The 26,286-nt window shown below is 35.6% G+C and overlaps 2 protein-coding genes across 3 annotated transcripts in view; one reads left to right on the forward strand and one right to left on the reverse strand.

Moving 5' to 3' along the window:
- dennd4a (DENN/MADD domain containing 4A) overlaps positions 1-7,835 on the forward strand; it is a 45,904-nt gene extending 38,069 nt beyond the window's left edge. Inside the window, exons 25-31 of the mRNA XM_073850798.1 lie at positions 23-198; positions 281-386; positions 1,346-1,564; positions 2,208-2,325; positions 3,305-3,458; positions 3,566-3,630; positions 6,111-7,835. Of these exons, the coding sequence (XP_073706899.1) occupies positions 23-198; positions 281-386; positions 1,346-1,564; positions 2,208-2,325; positions 3,305-3,458; positions 3,566-3,630; positions 6,111-6,247 (975 nt within the window). The 3' untranslated portion in view covers positions 6,248-7,835. The remainder of the gene's footprint in view (positions 1-22; positions 199-280; positions 387-1,345; positions 1,565-2,207; positions 2,326-3,304; positions 3,459-3,565; positions 3,631-6,110) is intronic.
- Positions 7,836-7,883: 48 nt separating this feature from the next.
- slc24a1 (solute carrier family 24 member 1) lies at positions 7,884-26,033 on the reverse strand. Of its 2 annotated transcripts, XM_073850799.1 has the most exons (10): positions 25,899-26,033; positions 23,233-24,403; positions 20,405-20,467; positions 19,343-19,451; positions 15,760-15,843; positions 15,156-15,247; positions 14,222-14,509; positions 14,020-14,109; positions 13,747-13,913; positions 7,884-10,179 (listed from the first exon to the last, which is right to left on the reverse strand). In XM_073850799.1, the coding sequence occupies exons 2-10, from the start codon at positions 24,244-24,246 to the stop codon at positions 9,930-9,932; spliced, it is 2,157 nt and encodes a 718-aa protein (XP_073706900.1). In that variant the 5' UTR covers positions 24,247-24,403; positions 25,899-26,033; the 3' UTR covers positions 7,884-9,929. The 2 variants fall into 2 exon arrangements, with proteins under 2 accessions (XP_073706900.1, XP_073706901.1); XM_073850800.1 differs by lacking the exon at positions 15,760-15,843.
- Positions 26,034-26,286: the final 253 nt, after the last annotated feature.

The following is a 26,286-nucleotide window of genomic DNA, read 5'->3' on the forward strand; positions in this document are numbered from 1 at the left end:
CTAACTTTGTTTGACTTTCTAGGTACGTATTTCCAGTTGTTCGCGCTGTAACACCTGTGAGAGTTTGGTGTATGACGAAGAGATCATGGCTGGTTGGACAGCTGATGATTCTAACCTCAATAGCACGTGTCCTTTTTGCGGCTCTCCATTTCTGCCTCTGCTCAATGTGGAAATCAGAAACCTGGGTGACCAAGAAAGGTAATTTGGTCTGCATCCACACAATAGACATTACTGTAGAGATAAACAGTATTTCTAACAGTTTTCTTGTGTATCTAATCAGATCTCCCTCTCAAGATGCACACACTTGCCAGGCGGACACCGAAGATGAACTTCCACAAGTTTGTGATGCCACTGGCAATCTAGCCAGCAATGGCAATACAGATCCTGTAAGAATACATTCATCAATCTACAGTTCATTACATTTCCAGTGTTTTGGAATCGTATTTTGCTTTTTTATGGTATTCACACTACCAGTCAAAAGTTTTTGAACAGTACGATTTTTAATGTTTTTATTAAAGAAGTCTCTTCTGCTCACCAAGCTTGCATTTATTTGATTCAAAGTACAGCAAAAACAGCAACATTTTTGAAATATTTTTATTATTTAAAATAAATGTTTACTATTTAAATATATATTAGAAAGTAAGCTATTTCTGTGATTTCAAAGAATTTTTAACATCATTACTCCAGTCACTTGATTCTTCAGAAATCATATTCTGATTTGCTCAAGAAACATTTATTATTATTATCATCAATTTGTGTAACAGTTGAGTTAATTATTTTGTGACACTGAAGACTGGAGTAATGATGCTGAAAATTTAGCTTTGATCACAGGAATAAATTACATTTTAAAATATATTCAAATAGAAAGCAGTTGTTTCAAATAGTAAAAATATTTGGTGAGCAGACTTCTTTAAAAAAACATTAAAAAAAATTGACTGGTTGTGTATAATGATATGCAATCCAATGAACTATATTTTCTGGAATATAAATTCCACATAATCTTCCTGCATTGATTTACATTAAAGAGTGACTTATATAATGCAATTAACATCAAGTATGTGCTAGCATATGCATTTGATTTAATGCCAAATGAAAGAGGTTTGTGAGTCAAAGTTTATTCATACAACACTAAATTTGTTTAGGCTTGGCATTGATAATAAATTATGTTTTGTAGTCCTTTTCAGAATGGCATTAAATTCTTATCTGTGTTGTTTCTCTCAACAATGCAATTTTGACCCGTTGCGATATACAGTTTCCAGAAAATGTGGTATTATGTGATATCTGATATGTCTGTGGCTCAAGAGTTGATTATGCTGGTAGTTATTTTAGTGTTTCTGTGCTGCAGGAGCCAGTTACCGTGCCCTACTTGAGTCCTCTGGTACTTTGGAAGGAACTGGAAAGCTTGCTGGAGAACGAGGGGGACCAGGCTATCTCATCTGCAGCCATTGTGGATCACCATCCCATTGTGTTTTGGAATCTGGTGTGGTTTTTCCGTAGACTGGATCTGGCCAGCAGCCTGCCAGGACTCTATTTGAGCTCCAAACACTACTGCAGAGATTCTCAGGTGGGTCTCAAGACTTCTCATGTAATGTTCCTCTTCCCATTTGTGTTTGAATGAATGAATATTTGTAAATACATACAGTCAAACCAAAATTTAATCAGACACCTTTAACATTATCACAGTTCATTTGCTTTAGTTTAGAAAATGGTAATAAAATATGACAAGAATTCAAAATTCAACTGTGTCAGAACAAATTCATCTTGATCATGTCAGATAACTTTAATAGAAAGGTATGTAATGGATTACAAGCAACCAAAAACTATCAGTACTTTGTTGAACAATTACCAAGCAATGCTTAATTTTGTTCAGTCTTGTGTAGAACGGTCGCATTAGCAATTAAAGAAAAAACACTTCAGCAAAACATGGTCAGGTTAAAGTGTCTGAATAATTTTTGGTCCCAAATTTGAATCAGTTTTACTGGTATTCCACTGTATGAAGAATTTTTGGGTATAATATGTCACAGTTTTTGCTATCCTCACTTCCATAAATTAACTATAGTGTCCTGCACCCCCTAGTAAAAAAATATCAAAAATTAAATCTGGGGTCTGAATAATTTTTGGTTTGACTGTAGAAGCTTTTGGTGAAACTGTTGTATTTCTCTATAAAAGCTTGCATTGATATTATTTATATGTCTTTTTGTCTACAGCCTCTGCAAAATTGTGCATCAGAAGACAGTAAGAATGTCTTGGTCCAGATCCTGTGGGACAATCCCAGACTGCATCAGGACCCCATCAAGCCCTGCTACTTGCTCTGGAAATCATATTGTAAGAATATGATACAAATTTATCATACAAACTCATTTATACAGAGCTTTATGACTGCAAATGTGCGTGAAAATGGTTCTTGGACAAATATTTGCAACATATTATACTGTTTGTGCTACAGACATGAGTTATGCCTCAAACCATGAGGCTTAAGCAAAAGTGTGGCATTATTTTTCTAAAGCGAACAGACTTGCAATTTTTGCCTGGTGGATGAGAAAATATGTAAAAAAAAATCTTTTAGCCATACACTGGAAAAGGAATCAGATCATATTTAGGTGCCAGAATATCAGAGTTGGCTCTTTTTACTTAGTCATGTTATTTTAGCATTGTTTATCTAGTATTAAAGCAGTTTTATATTTTAAATTCTAATATTTTATTATATGCATCTGTCACTTTTATTCATTTTTCTATTTCAGTTTTTAATTTTAGTGATTTTAGTACTTAAACTTTAAACATACTTATTTCAATTAATTGACAATTAATTTATGCTTTTTATTAAGGCTGTCAAATGATTAATCGCGATTAATCGCATCCAAAATAAAAGTGTGTGTTTATATATGTGTGTATATTTATTATGTATATATAAATAACCACTCATGCATATATATATTTTAGAAAAATGTTATATTCATATTTACATTTTTCTAGTTGTATATATTGTAAATTATATATAAATATAAACACAAACTTTTATTTTGGATGCGATTAATCGCGATTAATCGTTTGACAGCCCTATTTTTTATCTAATGTTTGTATTGTATATATTTCCAAAATTCTATTTAAGTTTTATTTAAATTATTGAAAACAATTTTAAGAGTTTATGTTAACCACCCAGAAAACCGTAGCAACTGGATTGAAAGTTTAACAAAAACAACTAAGTGTACTTACACCCCCTCAAAACACTTCAGCAGCTTTGGCAGTAGTTTTGCATCCGTGTACCAGCCATCTACTTCATATTGGGTTCATGTTTTTTAAATAGGTGCAAATCCTGCAGTATCTGAGGAGGAGGAGCAGGCTGTGAGCCTGGAGCTGCTGCAGAATGTCGTGAAGAGCATTCAGAGGAACGATGTCTACCAGCCCATGAGTCAGATATTGCAGCTACTGGGCACCAGACTGGGCTTCGTCAGACAACGGTAGGACAACAGTGTGAACTGTTTAAATTAAACACAGAAATGATTTTAATAAATATTTTAACAAGATAAGCTTAATGACTCATTTCTCTTTATTTTGTCATATGCAGGAGCTTATATAGAGATATCCTGTTCCTGTCTTTGGTGGCTTTGGGCAAGAGTAGCATAAATATCGGTAAGCTGAGTGATTCTGATTTGATGCGTTGATATGACTGTTTCAAAGTTTGGGTTCAGTATGATATTTTTATATCCTTAAATACTTTTACTCAACAAGGACACTTATTTTTTTTATTGCAAATAAATGCTGTTTATTGAAACTTTCTGCAAAAAGAACAGATGAACCAAATCAAGTTAGTCATATATGCTGGAACCGCTCCAACTGATTCAAACTCATGACTTCATTCATTTCAAGCGATTCACTAGCAAAAACCAGATCAAATTAAAAGAGCCATTCATTTTCGAATTTCATCATCGCTTGTAACAATTTTAAAAAGCACGTAGTGATAGGTGAAACTGAGCTTTTCAAAAATCTGAATCAGTTAAACCATTGCGTCGCAAAATTATTCACTATTTCGAAGCGTTCCAATCGGATTGTGTATTGTGAATCATTTGTTTCAGATCAGGACTTCAAATCATTTGATTTAGATCGAAACTTCAGAGCGCGGATCGTAAATCATTTGACTCAGATCCAGACTACAGTGCAGATTTGCAAATCTTTTTCTTTCGATCGAAACTTCAGAACATGAATTATTTGATTTAGATCGGAACTTTGAAACGGGTTCTCAAATCTTTTGCTTTAGGAAAGGAAAGGAAAGTGGGTGTGGGAAAGGAAAGGTGAAGTGAAGCCAAGTATGGTGACCCATACTAGGAATTTGTGCTCTGCATTTAACCCATCCAAGTGCACACACACAGTAGTGAACACACACACACCTTGCTCAAGGGACTCACCTCAGTCGTGGTATTGAGGGTGGAGAGAGTGCTGGTTATTCACCTTCCCCACCTACAATCCCTGCCGGACCTGAGACTCGAACCCGCAACCTTTGGGTTACAAGTCCGACTCTCTAACCATTAGGCCACGGCTGCCCCCGAGATCGAAACTTCAGAGTACAGATTATAGAATCATTTGATTCAGATCCAGACTTTGGTGCAGGTTCGCAGATCTTTCCCAAAATTTGTGTTTGCGTTTTTCTGTTGTTTTGGATTCAGCATCCTTTCCTATCAAAATGCTTGCTATAGTTGCGAAAGGTCAGAAAATCGAACCTGATCCGATTTTTTAAAATAAAATTTCCGACTCTAGATCGAAACTTAGGAGCGTGGATCGCAAATCATTTGATTTAGATCAGAGCTTCAGACTGGGTTTGCAAATCTTTTGCTTTAGATCGAATCTTCAGAGCGTGGATCCCAAATCATTTGATTTAGAATGAAACTTCGGAGTGGGCTCGCAAATCTTTTGCTTTAGATCGAAACTTCGGAGCACTGATCATATGATTCAGATCCGGACTTCAGAGTGGGTTCGCAAATCTTTTGCTTAAGATCGAAACTTTGCAGCACAGATCATATAATCATTTGATTCAGATCCAGACTTTGGTGCAGGTTCGCAAATCTTTTGCTTTAAGGTCATTGCACACTGAGTCTGAAATTTTTGTATGCGTTTTTCCGTTTTTTTTTTTTTTTTTCCGTATTCGGCATCCTTTCCTGTCAAAATGCTTGCTACCGTTGCGAAAGGTCAGAAAATCGAACCTGATCTGATTTTTTTAAAATAAAATTTCGGACTCTAGATCGAAACTTAGGAGCGTGGATCGCAAATCATTTGATTTAGATCAGAGTTTCAGACTGGATTTGCATTTTTTTTGCTTTGGATCAAAACGTCAGAACGTGGATCGTGAATCATTTGATTTAGATCGGAATTTCAAGCAGGTTTACAAATCTTTAGATTTAGATCAGGTTTCGAAGCGTTTTACTAATTTAACAGTAGAAAACGTCAAACCATTAATACAGTTACAAAAACAAAGAAAAAAGGAAGAAAGTATACACAAGTGGAAGACATTGTTTGATAAGTGAGATCTCTTATTGAAGTCCTTGAAAATTAAAAAAGTAGTGCTTGAAAAGTCCTTTGAAAGTCCTGGTATTTAATTTACATTATCTGGACAAACCCTTTCAAAGGCTTCAGGGCTGAAATAGAGAGAACAAAGACGCAAGTCTTTAGGAATTTTTATTGGTCCACAGGCATTTTCCCAATTTTTCTCCTTTTCACTGGTAAAGCAATGAAAACACAGTTTCTCTTGTTGCTCTTCAACTAAATATTACATCCAAAAGCCACACAATGTGGCGTCGTATAAGTATTTTATTTAGTTGTGCTACGGTAAAAATAGCAACAGGGAGCGGCAGTAGCTCACATCATCAAAATAATGGCACCAGTCCAAAATATGTATAAAATGAGGTTTTCATAGGTTTTCTACTACATATTTCAATATGAGACATCATTTACATTATAATAAGCCATACAAGTCCCTTGAAACAGCATAACTATTTTCAACATTGATAATAATGAGAAATTCTTAATCAGCATATTAGAATGATCTGTGAAGAATCATGTGACACTGAAAAATAGAGTAATGACTGCTAATAATTTTGACTATTCGTTTATTCTCACAGATGCATTCGACCGTGAATACAAAATGGCGTATGACCGTTTGACACCCAGCCAGGTCAAGATGACCCACAATTGTGACCGTCCACCCAGCGCTGGAGTCATGGAGTGCAGGAGAACCTTTGGGCTCCCCAGTCTCTGAATCGCCTCCTTTCTTATTCCTCCTTCTTTCCTAACATCCATCACACAGGAAGACATCCAAAGAAGGAACACTTTCATTCACGTGATCCTGAACATTCATCGTAACCAAAGCTACCTCTGGCTCCCATGAGGTCTCTTTCGACACAAGTCCTGTCTATTTATGTGACTCTTCTTCGTCATACACTTTCTGTGAATACACCACTTTATATATAGTCTGTGATCATGTTCGTTTTCTCGCATCTCCCCCTTACTTTGCTCTTCCATCTGCCTAATTTTTGAACTTGCACCGCTCAGGTAAACTTGAGTTTAGAGGTCATTGTAGAGTAGGAGCAATATTATTGTGCTCAGGTCATTCCATCGCTCCAATCATGGAGTGCGTTCGGGACCAGTAGCTATAGAACAATCAAAACGATCACGTTTAGGATGCGTAGAAGCACAATGAGCAACCCCAACAAACACAGTCCTCTTTTGGCCGCCTATAGCCACTTGTATATTTCACATACAGAGAGACTTTGTGTACATAGTCTTATTATTTTGCATATTTGTATTATACAGTTATATTTTAAGACTGGAATTTGTTACAATCGACGTGTCTCCATTTGTAAAGACTATGCTGTTCGTAGTGTATAGGTTTGTCGTCCTGGTCCTGGAGACCAGCCGTATAGTGACCGTCAGTCGTCTTGAGGTACAGAACTGGACCAAATATAAACTCTTGACTCACAGTTTACATGGTGAGAATATATTCAAAGAGATTTTGAACTGAGAAATGCCTTACCTAAGGGCGAAGAACGGTACAGAGACAAATTTACAACAGGGTATAAAGAGCAACATAGCAAGTATAAAATAAACCAGACTGTTAATGGTAATGTTAATGTGAATGTGAAGTCAGCATTTTACACCCACCTACATAATCCAGTGTGTTTGCCATGAAGGTACTTTTTTTATTTTTTAAACATTGCTTTATATTGTGCAGTGTTGCATAAACATGGGTTTCCACTGTTGAGATACATAAAACAAGTACCTGAAACATACAAGCACTTATTTACTCAGTTCGAACTCTTTACGAATTAAACATGCGGTAACTGGAACTGTTATATTTTAATATAAGTTCATTGTTTATGAAGATGCACTTTGAGTCTGTGTGGTTGGGTTATGGATTTCTAAAGTTGAGATGTTTGGAATGCAATGGATTATGAATAATAATACATGTAATTATACACAATGATGGACAAAAAATCAGATAATACTGCCCTAAAAAATCTTTATTGACCTGATGCTGTGTAAAACCACAAAAAAATACAATTTACACTGCAGTGTTTTTTATCACCTGCTTTTTAAGTCCATATGGCATGGTAGTGAAACAAACTGACCTATTTCATGGAAGCTAATTTTAAATGGTTTATATGTAAGGTGATTTGTTTTGTTTGTTTGTTTGTTTGTTTGTTTTGAACAAATCATTTTATGTTAGGGCAATGTGCTTTACATATCACTCCTTTTGTTACTTCTATTTATATTTGTATATATCATTTTGTCAGATCTGAGCCAGGTCTATACAATTGTTTAGAACTGTAAATAAACACTTAAATCGACTTTATTGTGTTTGTGTTGGTTTGTTCAATGAAAGGCAGAGGGAAAGGTCGCATTTGAAAATCCATTTAATTTTGTACTGAACCGACAAATGAATATTTACAATGAGCAACTCTCAAGAGAGAAATCAACACTGTGCGACAATCAAAGAAGAACAATCCTATATTCAGTAGTGTTTTCAAACAGCATTGTGACATTTGTATGGAAATTCACAACTGTTTTTATCAGGATTGTACTGATTACATTAGACTTTGTAAAGAAGTCTTGATATATGCTTGAGATTCTACTTTTATGATGGAAAAGTCAGGATCTGCATTTAAAATGCTTGCTAATGACATTTTTTTCCATGTTACAAAAATAATTCCATTGCAGAATTATTAAATTACATGATTTACAACAAGCTCACAATTTCTCCCAATGTAGTCCCATAGCCTGATGGAAGCCCGTTTCCACCACTGAATAAAAAATTAAAAAAAGGTAATTGAGTTTATATCCCACTTTTTTCTTAGATTGCATGATACAAACTCACAATTCTGACTTTTTTTCCTCATAATTGTGAGATATAAACTTGCAACTCTGTGTTATAAAGTCAGCATAATGAGATTAAAAAGTTATAAAGTCAGAATTGCAAGATAAAAACTCAAACACGCACGTTTGTATCTCGCAATTCTGATTTTTTTCTCTAAATTGTGAGTTAAAAAGTCCAATTTTGAGGGGAAAAGACTGATAAGTTCTCAGAATTGTGAGTTTTATCTCACTATTCTGACTTAACTCACAACTGTGTGTTATAAAGTCAGTATTATGAGATATAAACTTGCAATTGCGAGTTATAAAGTCAGAATTGCGAGATATAAGGTCACAATTCTGATGTTTTTTCTTAAAATTGCAATATAAACTCAGTTGTGAGAAATAAAGTCAGAATTGGAAGATAAAAACTCTGAATTGTGTTTTTTTTCTTGCAATTCAGATTTTTTTAATTGTGAGTTATAAAGTCCAATTTTAAGGGGAAAAGACTGATATGTTCTAAGAATTGTGAGTTTTATCTCGCTATTCTGACTTAACTCTCAATTGTGTGTTATAAAGTCAGGACAAAGTCACAATTGCAAAATATAAACTCGCAGTTCTGAGAAAATAGTCAGAATTATGAGTTTATATCTCACAATTCTGACTTTATTTCTCAAAATTGCTAGTTTATGTCTTGCAATTCTGACTTTATAATTCGCAATTGTCAGTTCATATCATGCAGTACTGAGAAAAAAATCTGAATTGCGAGTTTGTATCATGCAGAATTGTGAGAATTGTCAGAATTTTTTCCATTTTTTCCATTTTTTCCATTTTTTATTCAGTGGCGGAAACGGACTTCCATACACAGCTATCTGAAAACCCACAACATCAAGTAATACAATCACAATATTAAAAAAAAAAACTATTTGGAAACATTTTCTTTGTTGTGAAATGCAATTTTTCATCATTTGTCAAAATTAAAGCAACATTTAGACTTTCCACCAGGATATAATCTGTGATTTTGTGTCTTGCTATCATCCCAGTAGAACTAAATGGTTAAATTGCATCACAAATCAAAGATTTTCCATATTTAGTACGCTGTGGTCCTGTCCCAAATGGCACACCTGATGTGGCCTTTGATTATGCAATCGTAATCATATTGTGTTTGCCAAGTTCACAGGGCAGTAGGGTGTCTTATTTGTCATTTTACGGTTCAAACGAGTGCCTCCGTATGTGGCCTCAATGTGCCCTTTTGCAAAGCTCACACTGGTGGGCCAACACAGCAGTCTACACCCAACAATCCATATGGCATTACATCACCAAAGTGTGGATACCACAAATGGTGGCCATTTGGGACAAGGCCTGTGACTCCTCTGTATCACCGCTGTGTTCATTTTAATGTAACAAGCCCCAAAAGGTGACCAAAGAAACAAAGTGTCTGTAACATTTAACAGAGTTTAAAAATTATGGCTAGTTATTGCATCCCTTTACAAAAGAACTCCAGTCCAGAGTCCAGAGATGCTTTAAATATGATACATTATGTGTGAAGTTACAGTTCAGAACGTTTTGAATGACTGTATCCACAGCTTTGCTCAGATGGACACGGGACATATAATGATTCGATCTTCTAGCATGACACTGAGCACCAGGAACACAAAGTAGAGGATGAACATGGTGAATCCCAAGACTTTATTCATCCTCCACTTACAGGCAGCGATGGAGATAATGACGAAGAGGAGCATGAGGAAGAGCAGCACAATGGCACAGAACAGCCCATTACTGCTCACGGGCACCGGCGCCAGCGAATGATAGAATGAGTACATCAGCCAGGGCACCGGCAGCCTGTAACAGTCAAAAGGGAAATAATTAAGCTACATAAAATGAAAATAAGTGATTTGGTATGTATTCATACCAACAGTGTGACTGCAAGTGGGATATTGCTAAAAAAAACTGCTTAAGAACTAGTTATTAAGTAACCGACATTTTAGACACACCTCCTCTCCCCCTCTCAACAACATCTCTTCATGAAATAAGACTCAAAAAATAGGGATGGGCATATTGATCCTAAAGTATCGATATATCGATACTGATGCGAGTATCGAAAGTTTTGATACTCAAATTAAAAATATCGATACTAAGGTGTTTTGTTTACCAGTGATTTTGTTTATTTTACAAAATGCAAGGCGTACAGTGTGCATTGAATTGGACATATAACCTATGTTAGGGAATAACTGTTCATGATATAACAATTTTCTTGCTCATCTAAACGCACGCAAATGTTGCAAGACAGAACCAATCAATCACAGAGAGCATTCACTCATTTAAACAGGGCTGCGTTTCCCAAAAGTATCATAAGCATTGATGCTTTTGGGAATGGCAGCCCAGAACAATGCTTATCAGAGGACAGAAAATAAAAACATGTTTGAGTTATTTCACAATAAACAAACTGAAATTGTAGCCTACGTAATTTGTGCAATTACATTTCTTTAAATTAAAAACTTAAAGTTCATTGATAATGTTTTGTAGTAATGTTAATATAAATTATACACCGTCAGAATAAAAATGTTGTATTTTATGTGTGCAACAGCCTGTCACTGGCAGCCCCTTATGAAACTATGTATTTTAAACTATAGGTTTTGTAGTTACCACTACAGTAAACATATTTTAACCACGTGTAAAAAATAAAAGTTAATTAGTTGCAATTAGGGCATATTAAATTTTAAAATGCATTTGAAATATAAAGTCAAGGGTATAATTTAGGGGTGGGCATAGATTAATTTTTTAAATCTAGATTAATCTAGATTAAATCTTGGAATTAATCTAGATTAATCTAGATTAAAATGGCTAATTTGAATTCTGCTGAAGGCATTTTCAGAATATGTGTGCTACCCAAATAATGACTAAAAGTAAGTCTTCGAGAACGGGCCAGGTGGCGCATTAAATCAGGCGCTCATCTCCTGTTTCCAAAATGCATCACAAACTGCTTGACAATTGCATTTACAACATAATTACCTATACAAACTTGTGTAACCAAGTACTTCTGCGCAAAAGGCTGCACGACGTGCGCGTTGCCGGTAAATACACAGACGCGCACGGGCATGGATTTCTGCGTGCATAGTCTTCAATTAAACCGCGTTGCTTTTAGAAGCGCCAATTCAGTTGTTGCATATAGTTTAATGTCTTTATTTCGGGATTATTAAAGTAAATTATAACTCAATCTTGAGATTTTACTGGGGCACAGCAGATTTTCACTGGGGCACGTGCCCCAGTAAAAAGGGTCTAGCAACGCACCTGCCCTGAAGCAAACCTGAATCCATGTTTGCACGTCTCGTTTGATGTGGTAATTTCACAGAAGTTGAAGACTCGTTCTCGCCTCCTACAGTGCAATTCGACTAGATATACGTCATCCGCGCTAAAATATCAAGGTGAAAGTCATCATAGCTTACGTAGTTTAGACCCAGCTCCCAACCCAACTTTGACAATAGATTAACGGCGATATTTTTTTTACGTTAACGCAGCACGTTAACGCCGATAACGGCCCACCACTAGTATAATTACATAATTTACTCTTATTAATTTAATAAATGTAATAATTTAAAAGTTAAGTTTAGAAGTATCGTATCGGTATCGATATCGATATCGATGATACTGACCTTAAATGTATTGGTATCGTATCGAAAACAAAATAAGTGGTATCGCCCATCCCTATCAAAAAAGGGGTTGGACTATGCTGACTGTCCAATGACCAGGCTTTTAGCACCCTTGGCTGGGGGTTTGATTGACAGACTATCTGACCAATCATAACACAGAATCTGCTATTTTGTTCGACAAACAAACCAGACAAGAAAGTTAGAATAAAGTCAGCAGAACTTGAAAATGGTTTACTGACGCCTTTCAACGGTTGAGATAATATACCATCTGATGTTCATTCATGTGTATTTCATGCTACAACTAGAAGGAAGAGATTGATTTATGTTTGAACCACTAGAGCTGAGGCACTACAGCGATTCATCACATTATAGAGCCCAAAAATCATAATTGTTTGAATTTCTTAAAAAAATGAAAAAAATTAAAAGCTGAGACTTTGTTTAATACCAAAAGTGACCTGCTCTGTTGTATGTCGGTGGGTTGTCAGTGTCCTCTTTGCTCTGCAATGTGTTTTTCACTGAATGATGATGTGTGGTGTGAGAAAGCAATCACCTCAGTTCAAGCAGCATATGAACAGATAATCTCCTCCTCTTTACTTCTAGTTATAGCATGAAATAAACACGAATGAACATTAGAGATACGTTGTCTCAACCACGGAATGCCGACAATACACCATAGTCCACTGATGTTAAAGGGTTAGAACCCAAAAATGAAAATTAGCCAATTATTTACTCACCCTCAAGCCATCCTAGACGTATATGACTTCCTTCTTTCAGACCAATCCAATCGGAGTTATATTAAAAAATGACCTGGCTCTTTCAAGCTTTATCATGGCAATAGGCAGGTGTTTCTCTGCAACAGAAGTGCAACAAAGTGCATCCATCCATAATAAAAAGTGGCTCACGTGGCTTCAGTTATATAGATATTTATATATATAGAGATAGATATTTTTCTCACAAAAAAGCATCAATTTGCTACAGGAGGCCTTTATTCATCCCCCGGAGCCGTGTGAGACACTTTTTATTATGGATGGATGCACTTTATTGGACTTATTGACAGACTGACAGATTTGGCATTATGATTGGTCAGATCACCTGTCAATTTAACTCCCAGGCTGTCACTCAAGATCAAACTCCTGAAATCCCGCTCTACATTCCAGAAGCCACTTCACTTGGATATATGTCACAATAGGGAAGAAATTACTATCGCAACTTCTGTTTTATGCCTATTTTATTGAATCTGTCCAGTATTTGACTCAGTCATTGGAAACTCTTGTCACCACCTACTGGTGAAACTATATAATCTGTCTGAAACATGCAAAAACAAACCAGTGGCATTAACACAAACAGTGGAAAGTGCCAGTGCTCAGCCAGTCACATATCATTTTCAGCTATCAAACATGTGATTCACTGAATATTTAAAGGAATAGTTCACCCAAAAATGAAATTTCTGTCATTAATTATTCACCCTTATGTTGTTCCAAAAAGTATTCTCACAGATCCATAAAATTACAGTTGAACCACTGATGTCACATAGACTATTTTGTCGATGTTCTTGCTACCTTTCTGAGCCTTGAATGTGGTAGTTGCATTGCTGTCTATGAAGGGTCAGAAAGCTCTTAGATTTCACCAAAAATATCTTAATTTGTCTTCCTAAGATGAACTAAGGTCTTACAGGTTTGGAACAACATGAGGGTGAGTAATTTATGACAGAATTTACATTTTTGGGTGAACTATCTCGTTAAAGTTTCTGTTGTCTTACCCCATGGTGATGTCAAATATGTTGCTGCCTACAGAACTTGAGACAGCCATATCTCCCAAGCCTTTTCGAGCCACAATCACACTGGTGATGAGATCAGGAATGGATGTTCCTGCTGCCAGAATAGTTAGACCCATGATTTCCTCAGAGATGCCAATGGTCTCACCAACCTAGGACAGAAAATCTTGATGAATGATTGTTTGTTTTGATCTTTTATTTGCTAAAGCAATGACATTTAAGTGTTTTTGCACCACAAATATTGGTTTCTACACTGACCTGATGTGCCCACCACACCATAAGATAGGAAAATATAGCAATCCATACTATTGAGCCAAGGAAAGTAATGGCAAAGAACTTCTTGGATGCCTGTAAGCACAATATACAGTCATATACCTATCAGGTCTATTACTTTTGTAAAGGTGAAATACATATACCAAAAAAACCTGATCCTAATGTGATGTTCTGTTTTGGTTCTCACAGGGTTTCTGACATCTGGAACTGTCAACCATAGTGGAAAGACAATGGGTAGCAGAAACAAATACGTGGCCTGTTTACGTCTGGTGTCTGGCCACTCTAAGGACAAAGGTTCCTCAATTTCTCCTTCCTCCCCAGCCTCATCCTCATTTTCATCATCATCATCATCATCATCATCATCATCACTGTCTTCATCGCTGTCTTCATCACTGTCATCATCATCATCATCATCCCCTGAATTATCCGAAGCTCCTGGGTTCTCTGAACCTCCTCCTGCTTCAGGGTCACCTTCCTTAAGACAGAGCAAGAAAGAGACAGATGAAAACATTATACCCTGACAGATTACAAAGAAAACAACAAACTTAAAGCAATAGCTTACACTGAAATGAAAGTTTCAGCATGATTAACTCACACTCAAGTTGTCCCAAACCAATACAACTTTCAGACATTTTGTTCTTTTCCATGCAATAATGGCTGGAGCTTTCAAGCTTCAAAAAGTAAGTTGCAATAGCACATAAAAATAGCTGTAAAAGTAGCCTGAAAAGAGAGTCCTAATTGTGATTAAATCATTCACATCAATTCTGTAAATTGAATGAATCAATTGTTACTTCTCTAATGAACACATGGAGAACAACACATTCAACTTATGATGCTTTTTATGCTTGAAAGCTCTGGTTCTTCTTCATTATAATGACATTCTTCAAGACTGTTCTTTTGAATTCTACAGAAGAAAGGAAGTCACGACATGAGTGTGAGTAAATGATTACAGACTTTTCATTTCTGGATGAATTATTCCTTGAATCACATACTATGTTTGACAGATTGCCTCTGTTAGTTTTGCAACAAGGTAATGAGTTCATGAGCTCATTAAAAGCCTGCAAGTGTCTCAGAGCTCTTGCTTCATCTTCCCATTTTTTTCTGAGATGCAATAGGCCCACCTTTTGTGCCTCAGGCTTTTGACTACCATCTTCTTCCTTGGCTCCTGGAGCAGCGTCTTTGGAATCCTTGGACTGCTCCGTTTGATCATCACCTTATTTAAACCATGATAATAAAATATCAGTCAAGTCTGCAATTACTTCTTAAATGTAGCAATACTACACGCTCCTCTCAGATGTGGAGTGAAGATTTCTTCAATAGGAGTGAGTAATGTTGCTATATCATTTGGCGGCAATTTCAAACACAGCAGTTGAGGCACAAGATAATCCGCACTGATTCCAAGCCACTCATGCTTAATTCATGAGATGGAGCTTGGTCATTATGTCAGCTAATGTGTAAAGCAGCTCTCAAGGAGAAACAAAAGGTGGAAATATGGAATGCAGGATGCTGTGTGGAGGGCAAAACGGGCCAAACTCCTGGCAGCTTGCCCTCTCTTTGTACCTTTGATCCAGCACACAGCTGGTGCGTTAGCACTTGTGGAAATGCAACATTAATAACCATTTTGAATATGCAACAGAGCTCATCTGTGAGGTGGGACAATGCACCGACCTGTCTACAAAGCTCTGTGCAATCATAATAGAACAGACCAAGATTATAAAATCTCACCTTCACCAGATTTTTTCTTCTTTTTGTTCTCTACTTTCCCCCGGGCCATGTCGTTCAAAATCTGAGCCTTGTCTTTAAATTTCACTGCAAACCAGGAAAGGAAGAATATAGCTTGAATGTAGATGTGGACTGACACTGTCAGGGTCAACAATGACAGAACCACAAATGACAGAAGCTGACGTAAAGCAAAACGTAATTTCCTCACATCTCACAGGCTACTACAAGACGGCAATCACATCACAAGAATAACATCACAAACACTAAGCCCCTTACCTTTACACTCCAAAGAGCTTCTAGCCTTTGCATCTCCATTAAACACTGACTCTAATGAGTAAAAGTAGATTCATATACAATAAATACAATGCATCTCCTAATGCTCTTCAATCTACTCATGTTTACTGACTCGGATGCCAACAAGTAGTGTTGAAAAAAAAATTACAATTGGATTTGCTAAAAAAAAATCAAGATATTGTATGGCGTTTTAGTACCACATTAAATAAAAACGATTACGAGACTAATGTCGTAATATTTAGAGAATGAAGTCGAAATTTTGAGAATAAAACCTAAATATTTTGACAATAAAGTCAAAATTATGAGAATTAAGTTTGAAATGTTTTGAGAATAAATTCAAAATTACAAAAATAAAGTCATAGTGTTTCCAGAATAAAGTCAAAATAGGCTAGAATATACTATTAAAATATTATCATTTTAATCCCGTAATTGCATATATATTTTTCGCAATTTTGACTTTATTCTCAAAATATTTAGCCATTATTTTCTAAACGTATTGACTTTATTCTCAAAACACGTCAACTTTATTCTCATAATTTTTACTTTATTCTTGAAACATTTCGACTTTATTCTCATAATTTTGACTTTATTGTCAAAATATTTCAACTTTATTCTCAAAATCTTTCGACTTTGTTTTTAAAACATTTTGACTTTATTCTCATAAAACGCCATTGTAGAATATACTCTAAAAATATTATAACTTTAATCTCGTAATTGTCATTAAACAATTCTCGTAATTTAGACTTTATTCTCATAATTTTGACTTTATTGTTAAAATATTTAAACTTTATACTGAAATATTTCAACTTTATTCTCATAATTCCGATTTATTTTCGAAATATTTCGACTAAATTCTCGTAATATTTCCACTTTATTCTTGTAATGTTTGACTTTATTCACGAAATATTACGACTTTAATCTCGTAACAGATTTTTATTTTTTAACATGGCTAAAACGCCGTCGTAAGATATAAATGCTGTCCTGGCAGAAATGTTTGAGCCATTAAGTCTAATTATTTGTATTACATTATTTTTTATAACTAACTATACTCACAATCCAGAAAGTGTTCCAGATTTATATCATCTTTACATTATTCTATACATTTTATATAGACCCACTACTGTTTTTTAAAAAAGTTTTTAGAAATTTTACATTTTTCTAAAGTAAGTCTCTTAAGATCCAAAGCTGCATTTATTTGATCAAAACACAATAAAACATTAATATTGTGCAATATTATTACACTGATTTTAGGTTTATTTATCTTAATTATTCCACACTTTTGACAGATTTTGACTTAATTTTGTTACAGTTACAGTATTGGTTATGTATAAGGTGTTAATTGACACTTCGCAGAGAGTAGCGATCTGACCAATCATAACAGCAAATCTGCCATTTTTATCTGACAAACAAACCATACAGGAAAATAGATTAGCATTGGTGGCCTTTAACTTGGTGTGTATGGTGTGTATTGACGTCTTTTCACATTTAAAACAACTTTAAAACAACAGTTTGATGTTCATTCTTGTTTATTTCATGCTATTACCAGTAAAAAATGGTATTTATTGTTTGAATTTTTTTTTAAAAAATGACCAAATTTGAAAGCTGAGACTTTGTTTCATGTCTAAAGTAACCTGCTCTGTCTTGTTTGTCGGCGTGTCAGTTTCCTCTTTGCTCCGCAATGTATTTTTCACTGCGTAAGAACATGATGTGTTGCGTGAGAGCGCTATGGCTTGTCGGAAACAGCGACAGTAACGAAGGGGGCGGGTCTTTTTCGAAGGGTCAATTATAATGAATAATAATAAATGCAACAAAAATTGATCTGATAGATTAATTTCTTTAATATGACCCCAACATTTCTTTGACTGAAAATAGAGTACACAGATACTAGTAAGGCAGTGCAATTGAGGTCCTTTTAAAGTTGTTAAGTGCTTGTCAGTTAATTATCAACCCGAATGTAAATATTTACAAATTATTTTTTTTTTAATTTGGCCTGTAAAAGAGCAGGGACCCCATCACCATAACAGGATTGAGCTGCTGGAGCCTGGCTCTCATCCAGCCTTTATGAGCTCAATCAAAAGCAGCTTAATGATGGAGCAGCACAGTGCTGGGAGGTTTTTGTAAGGACCCTGAGAGCGCAGGTGCTGCACAGCCTCCTGAGGACAGGCTGAAGGTCAAGGGGACCAACCCCAGTCATCAAACCGCAGACCCGCAGAGACCTCAGCACCAGGGCTTCTGCTTTACACGCATACATGCCAACCATCAAGGAGCCATGCAAGGAAATCCTACTATATCATATCTTCAGTGCACATAATATTTATTTAACTATATTCAAATTTCATGATGATGTTTCTATAGATCACAATTGGGGCTGACATTTCTGATGACATTTTTGTGGTGCTGCAGATAATAGCATGTGCAATGAGGAATAAATATAGTGTTTGTTTAAATGGTGACATACTCATTGATGTGACTTGACAAAATGTCATAGAGCCACTGTGATGGGCCTTCTCTCACTACTATGAATCACTCTTCACTCCATAGACTGAGAAAGAGCTATTTATCTTCTTAGTATCAATCTGGACTTAGTGCTGTCATCATATGGAACACGCTTTGCTAATCCATTTGTACTGCCAGAAGGACAAAGGGACTCTACACTTCTGAACATCTTACAGCGCTTGCCTGAGGGAATGTAGGCCTATTATATGATTGGTATTTTGATCTTTATACAAAATCAATATACAAAACAGTTAATTGCTTCTACCCTATACCTCTGGTAAACCATTTGTGTTTAAATCAAACACTTTGTATAAACAACAGTCATTAAACATCAAAAAATGTCAGAATTTGAGTCTTCAGAAAATAAAAAAAGCACTACATCCTTAGCATTTACCTTTCCTGATTATTTAATGGTAACAATTAATCAAAAACTAATAATGTAAATGTAAACCTTGTGATACAGCTTTTATAAAATATCTAAAAGGGATAGTTGACCCAATTTTTTTTATTCTGTCATCATCTTCTTATCATCTTTTCATTCCAAAACTGTATGACTTTCTTTTTTCTATGGAATTGATGCATCTTTGTTCCCAACATTCTTCGAAATATCTTCTTCCGCAGAAGAACAAAAGCCATACAGGTTTGGAACGACGTAAGTGTGAGTAAATAATGACAGAAGTGTCATTTCTGGGTGGACTATGCCTTTAAGCCACCAGAATTGAAATCTGTAAGGCTTCGTGCAATGTTTGCTTAATGAGTTATCATTATGAGGGTTCAGACACTAAAGGGCTCTTACCCTCTCCAAGAGGATCCAGTGTGTGAATCATCAGCTGGAAGATGGTGTTCCTCATGGTGCTGTTGTGCAGAGAGGCAGAACTGCCCCCGCGTTGCAGTGTGGGCTTCAGCTACACAAGAGGGGAGAAATATTCAGACATGTGCTTACTCTAAATGATCGTGTCGAAAGAATACATATCTGAACCTGCTAATTCTGTTTGCCATGTGGACTTTTTTTAGAATAAAAGTCATATATATGTTGCTTATTTCACATGTTACGTAAATAAATGATCCCATATTCATCTGATCAACACTGGGTCCTAACTACATTTCGCTAGTTGTTGCTTCGTGTGTAGTTAGGACATGGTGTTGTATGTGTATATTTTGTGTTTTAATGACTTTTTAAAGATAAAGTGTGTCAGTTTTGGATGTTAAAGTATCTTCATTTGTTATGTGGAAGCCACTATAGGGAAATAACGAGAATAATAACAAACTGCAGTAAACAGTATAAAAGTTTGCACTACAAACCAGTGTGTTCATAATTATGATAAGACATTAAAATAATATGGTAATACACACCAATTTGCAATATCAAGCAGCAAAACAAGTTGTTTTGTACAGCTAAAAATAGCTGGATGCAGATGAGACTGGAAACCAGACCCATAAAATTTACAAATGGCCCACTCTTAAGGGAAAAATAAGGTGGATAATTAACAACACTAATTTGTTCAGGAACAAAATAAGTGTGTTTTTTAGAGGGAGTCATTGTATTATTCACTCAAACGATTCGCTTAAAGTTGCAGTCCATATCTTTTTGTTTGGTTAAAAATGATCTAAATCAATTTTTGAGCAAGTACATAACCAGCCAGTGTTCATCTCCTTACTTTAGCCCAAATTCACAATAATAAGGTAAGACCCACTAATTTGCAAAATCAAGCAGCAAAACAAGCTGTTTTGTACAGCTAAAAATAGCTGGATGTGGATGACACCGGAAGCCAGGCCTACAAATTTTACAAATGGCCGAGCCCACTCATATGGGAAGAAAAAGGTGGATAACTACATATATTTCCATATTTTTGATTACCTTTAATCGATTCTTGTCTTCTGGTTCAGGCGGCCTGTTCTCTTCACCTGAGGTCCCATTGTCCTGTGTGGAACAACAGTTTAAAACATTACAGAAGATGCAATGCAGTGATCTGACCTTTGACCTTCACCTCTCATTCTGCTGTTATAAAGGAATAAAAGTGACTAGATTGTCAACTTGATAAAGGATTCATTCAGGTACCCTCATTGACTGAAAAGAGATTTTTAAGTTTGTATGTATGTAATATAATTTAAATGATTTATTCTAAAAACCTGTAACATAAGAGGATGTAACATTACATATCAGTATTATTTTAGTATTATTTATAAACTGTTATGGTATTTATTGATATTTTGAATTAACATTTATTTATTGCATTTTCAGTGCTCATTTTAATTTTAGTTTGGGTTTTAGTCATTTTGTTATGTCTTTTGTCACTTTTTAAATATTTCTAATTAGCTTCAATTTATTAATTAATTAAAAAATAATTAGTGGCCAAGGCAACATTTCTAATTTCTCTTTGTTTTTTAAATATGATCTAATATTTATATTTTATTTCAGCTTTATTTCAGTTAACGAAAACTATTTTTATAGTTTTAGTTAACAATAACAACTCTGTAATATGTGACTCTGGTCTTAGCACAGACATATAATAGCCAAAAATACATTGCATGGGTAAAAATTATTGATTTTTCTTTCATGCCAAAAATCATTAGGATATTAGGTAAAGATCATGTTCAATTAAGATATTTGGTAAATTTCCTACTGTAAATATATAAAAACTTAATGTAATATGCAGTGCTAAGAACTTCAAGGCAATTTTCTCAATATTTTGATTATTGCACCCTCAGATTCCAGATTTTTAAATAGTTGTATCTTGGCCAAATATTGTCCTATCCTAACAAACCATACATCAATGGAAAGCTTATTTTATAAATTTCAATGTTAAAAAACCTTATGACTGGTTTTGTGGTCCAGGGTCACATACTTTTGTAGTGTTTTGTTGCATGTATTTGTTATCTGTGATAAATTCAATCCAATGGGTTTAGTTTGACAGAGATCTAGGTCCTCTGGGTCTAGTAAGCCTTCTTACACTATATAAGCTTCAATCACACTTAGCAAATTTAAACAGTCTATATGTTACACAGTTTGTTCATCACAGCCGACCCTCACTGGATTAAGATAACGTCTTTAGATCAGAGAGCCAGGATGTCATTGTTTTACCAGATATTAAATGAAATTATTATTATTTTAATCATATAAATTATTAATGATATACTTTCCATTTATTAACATACCTTTTTCAGTATTAGACACATTTACTATAATCCATACATTGTTTATCACTGCAGTTCCCTCTCAGGTATGTGTAAATACAGAGATGTTATGACAGATTATCAAGTGTTGATCTCTCTAAACCTCCTTCTCACCGCAGCGTCTAAGCTGAGGGATGTTCAAAATGAAGAAAGGAACTTGTGAAAATGACCACACATTTTTTTGGTCACTAATACAGATTGGGCTGTCACTGTGAGCCAAATGCACCTGCTCCGAATACCTTGCCTGCTACAAGACAACTCATTAACAACGTCTAGCTCCAGCAGACACAAGAGATCCTTTTCATTTCTGTTTATCAAAGGAAAACGCAACCCATGCGTATCTTCTCAATGAATAAACATTAGCGACTCACATTCACATTCACCTGAGTGGGATGCTATTATAGCTCTGTTTTCGCAGATATTATAGGTCCTCGTCACTAGAAGGCTTACCACTGCAGAAACCAAATAAATGATTCTGTGATAAATATGATTGAAATGCTATATTGCTAATTCCAAACCCATAGCACCTTCATTCATCTGCAGATTACAAATAAAGATATTTTTGATGAATTCCGAGAGCTTTCTGACCCTGCATAGACAGCAACGCAACTGACACGTTCAAGGCCCAGAAAGGTAGGTATACCTAAAATTCAACTATTGTCAAAAGTAAAAATTAAGGTTGAACCACTGATGCAACATTGACTATTTTAACAATGTCCTTAATAGGGATGCACCGAAATTTGAACTCTTAGCTGAAGCCAAACAAAATTCAAAACTGGGTCGAAGGCCGATTAACGAACAAGTTTTTTTTGTGTCCCCCCCCCCCATGTGTTTTGCCAATTTTTTCAATACGTTGCATAAATTAACTAGCCTAAATGTGCTTTGTCTTAAAAAAAAAAGTCTAATACAAAACAACAATTTAAAAATATTTTAAATTACACTGAACATTTTTAACATTCTAGTAGACATTATAGCCTACCAACTAAGCACAATTTAACTTAAAATTAATTAAGTAAAATAATATTCTTTGGCTATTTCGCGATTTCAGTCATCATACAGTAACCAGCAACAACCACCTAATTCTCTTCTCATCCAAGGCATGCAATACGGAACTAAACAGTCTCTTGCTGTTGGTACTTGTAATGATTTTTGCACCTTTTTTCTGACAGTTTTAAAAGCTTCCACACCGGCGACATGTTTGCTGCATTAGTGCACGCCTCTATTTTGTTGCGTCACATCAATGTTCTGTATAATTTATTCTGCCATTTTGCTTATTTGGCCAAACACCAAAAGAGCTTTTTTTTTGCTTTTTTCGGTCGAATAATTTTGGTTACTGAACATTTGGTGCATCCCTAGTCCTTACTACCTTTCTGGCCCAGAAAGCTCTCAGATTTAATCAAAAATGTCTTAATTGTCTTACAGGTTTGACATGAGGATGAGTAATTAATGACAGAATTTTCATTAGATTTTTGGGTGAACTATCCCTTTAAAAGTAAAAATAATGAGGCGTACCTTCTCAGGTTCTTCAACCGCGATAACTTTGACGATGTTCTTGTGTTTCCTGATCTGCGACTTAAAGGCTCGCTCTATCTGAACATTGTACTTCATAAAGAAAACATAGGAAACATATCCGCACACCAGCATCATACTCTCCCACCACATAATGGTACTGTCCAAGAAGAAGATGATGAGCATGATGAGATCGAGGATGTAGAACGACACATCCCGAAAGAGAGGCCACCAGGTGAGGTGCAGCATCTCTCGGGAAAACAGTGCACACATTCCGATCACAAAAAGGATGTTGAAGACAGCCGAGCCAACAATGGTTCCAATGCCCACATTGCTATGAGAAATGAAGACCCCGATTAAGGAAGTGAAGAGTTCGGGAGCAGAGCCTCCAGCGGCCATGAACGTCGCCCCGGCCACGTCGTCTGAGATCTCTAGTTTGTCTGTGATAACCCCCAACGTAGGGACGAAAAACTCATCGCAGACGATGGCCAAAGACACAAACATGTATACCATTCCAAAGATGTGGAGAATGACCCAGCCTCTGCGTCGCTCCTCAACGGAGAAGATGTCCTCTGGGTACTCGCCCTTTATGTGCGGTGCCTCTCCAGGTCTGGACTCTGTAGTGTTGGGCACCAAAGTGGTCGTATCGGTTGCTGGTGTAGGAACTGGGGTGGGTTTTGGAAGGTCTGGAGTCACAAAGAAGCATTGGGTGAATGTCCTGTTTGTGGTTGTCGCAGGTGTCTCTGTTCTAGATATTTTTGAGATGGGTACTTTTGTCGCTGGTTCTGATGGCTTGACCCCATCTGTGTGGTTGGAGCTCTTTGAAACCACTGTTGTATCCAACATTCCTGAACCAAGTTCAGAACCATCCTCATGTTTTCCTCCAGTCTGGGGCTCAGACCAGGGTTCTGGTAGTCTGGCTCTGATAGTGAGTTGATATAAAGAACAAAGAAAAACCCCAGACAGAAGAAATATAATCCGGCTAAGATGAAGTCTCTTTCTTCGAGTCAGGAACATTTTCTAGTATACTTCCTAAAGGGCTCCAAGTTGTTTTTTAGGGCAGTGACAGCCAGAACATCCAGGATTTTCCCACATAAAATGCAGGGGTATGCAGCACTCACTCTTAGACTGTTTCATCTCATTTTCTCTGTGGTGCGGGTTTCCTTTCACAGACCTTACAGTGGATAAAAGGAGGAATGCTGAGTGCAACAGTTGCATAGGAAACACTGAATGCAGGATCTGCAGATTACAGTGGCCATTACACTCCAAAGATTAGACCTTATCTAACACATTGCATTGGATTAAATGAAACAAAATATTTGATCAACTCTAGCTTCTTGTCAATTGCATTGTTAGAAGTATGTGAATTGTTTAAAATGTGAATCAAACATCTGACGATGCTCAGAAATTGAGGAAAACCTGAGCTTGGGACAAAAATGCCACTGAAAGTAATAAAACGCCCTTAAGTCATCAGTTATTTAGCCTTTTAAACTACCAGTCAACAGTTTTTGAACAGTTAGATTTTTTATGTTTTTTAAAGAAGCATTTATTTGATCCAAAATACAGCAAAAGCAATAATGTTGCAAGATATTTTTTGCTATTTAAAATATAATGAAGATTCTATTTGAATATATTTTCAAATGTAATTTATTCCTGTGATCAAAGCTACATTTTCAGCATCATTACTCCAGTCTGCAGTGTAATATGTTGATTTGTTGTTAAACAAAACATTTTTTAATAATTATTATTTTTATCAATATTCGAAACAGTTAAGTACATTTTTTCAGGATTTGTTTTATGAATAGAAAGATCCAAAGATCAGCATTATCTGAAACAATAAGCTTTTGTAAGCTTTTTTTGGCAAGGAAATTATAGAAATGAATACTTTTATTTAGCATGGATGCTTGAAATTGATCAAAAGTGATGATAAAGACATTAATAACGTTACAAAAGATATCTATTTCAGATAAATTCTGTTCTTCTAAACGTTCTATTCTTCAAAGAAACCTGAAGAAATTCTACTCAGCTGTTTTCAACATAATGATAATGTTTTACAACAGCAAATCAGTACATTAGAATGATTTCTGAAGGATCGTGTGACTGGAGTAATAATACTAAAAATTCAGCTTTGAAATCACAGGAATAAATTAAACTTTAAAATATATTTAAATAGAAAGCAGTTATTTTAAATAGTAAAAATATTTCAAAAATGTAGCCTACTGTGCTGTACTTTGGGGAAAAAAATTAATGCATCTAGCAAGTCACATAAATGAATAGCATACTGTGTTATATATGGTTAATAAAAACGCCATAATAATATTCCCCTTAATAGTAATAAAAAATGCTTCTGAATGAATAGATGATTAAGAAAATCATTTCTTTCATTTGAGTCTAAACGAGAAAGAATAGAAAATATCGGTCTCATTTATATTAAAGTTTTACGTCAACCCTTAATATGTATTAATAATAACATTGTGTCATTATAAGAAGCGACACAAAACAATGAAAATTACGTATTTTGTAAGTAGCGTAGCACTAAAATGTAAAGTGTGACCAACTGTTTAGTGTCGTCAGGTATTTCCATATCAGCCATAAATCAGCCATATGAACAAAGAAATGTATATTAAAAGTTTCTTAGCTCTCATGCAAGAAATAATTCAGAAACCTACCGGTTGAAAGACGATGCGGGCGGCGGTGCGTGGAGCGCTGCTGTCTGTCTCACAGCTGGGCTGTAGGGAAAGGCACGGATGCTGTGAGCGCTGCTTCAGGTCAAGCAGGACGCACCGCAGGACAGCTCTTCAGCGTGGATCAGCACAATACCTAATACCTGAAGTCTTTTAAGAGGATTAGATGTACTCTCTCCTCACACTCTCATTACGTCTTGAACCATTTATCCCAATTATTTTTGCTCGTATCCGTTTCATTCAGAATTGTAAAAAGTAAATACACGCGTAAACTTGCTAATTAAAATACAAACTAAAGTCTAAAAATTAACTTTGGAGAAGAGTTTATTATTATTATTACATAATTATGATTATAGATTATGGATAAAAGATT

The sequence above is a fragment of the Garra rufa genome, chromosome 11, assembly GCF_049309525.1.
Source record: "Garra rufa chromosome 11, GarRuf1.0, whole genome shotgun sequence".
NCBI lineage: Eukaryota > Metazoa > Chordata > Actinopteri > Cypriniformes > Cyprinidae > Garra > Garra rufa.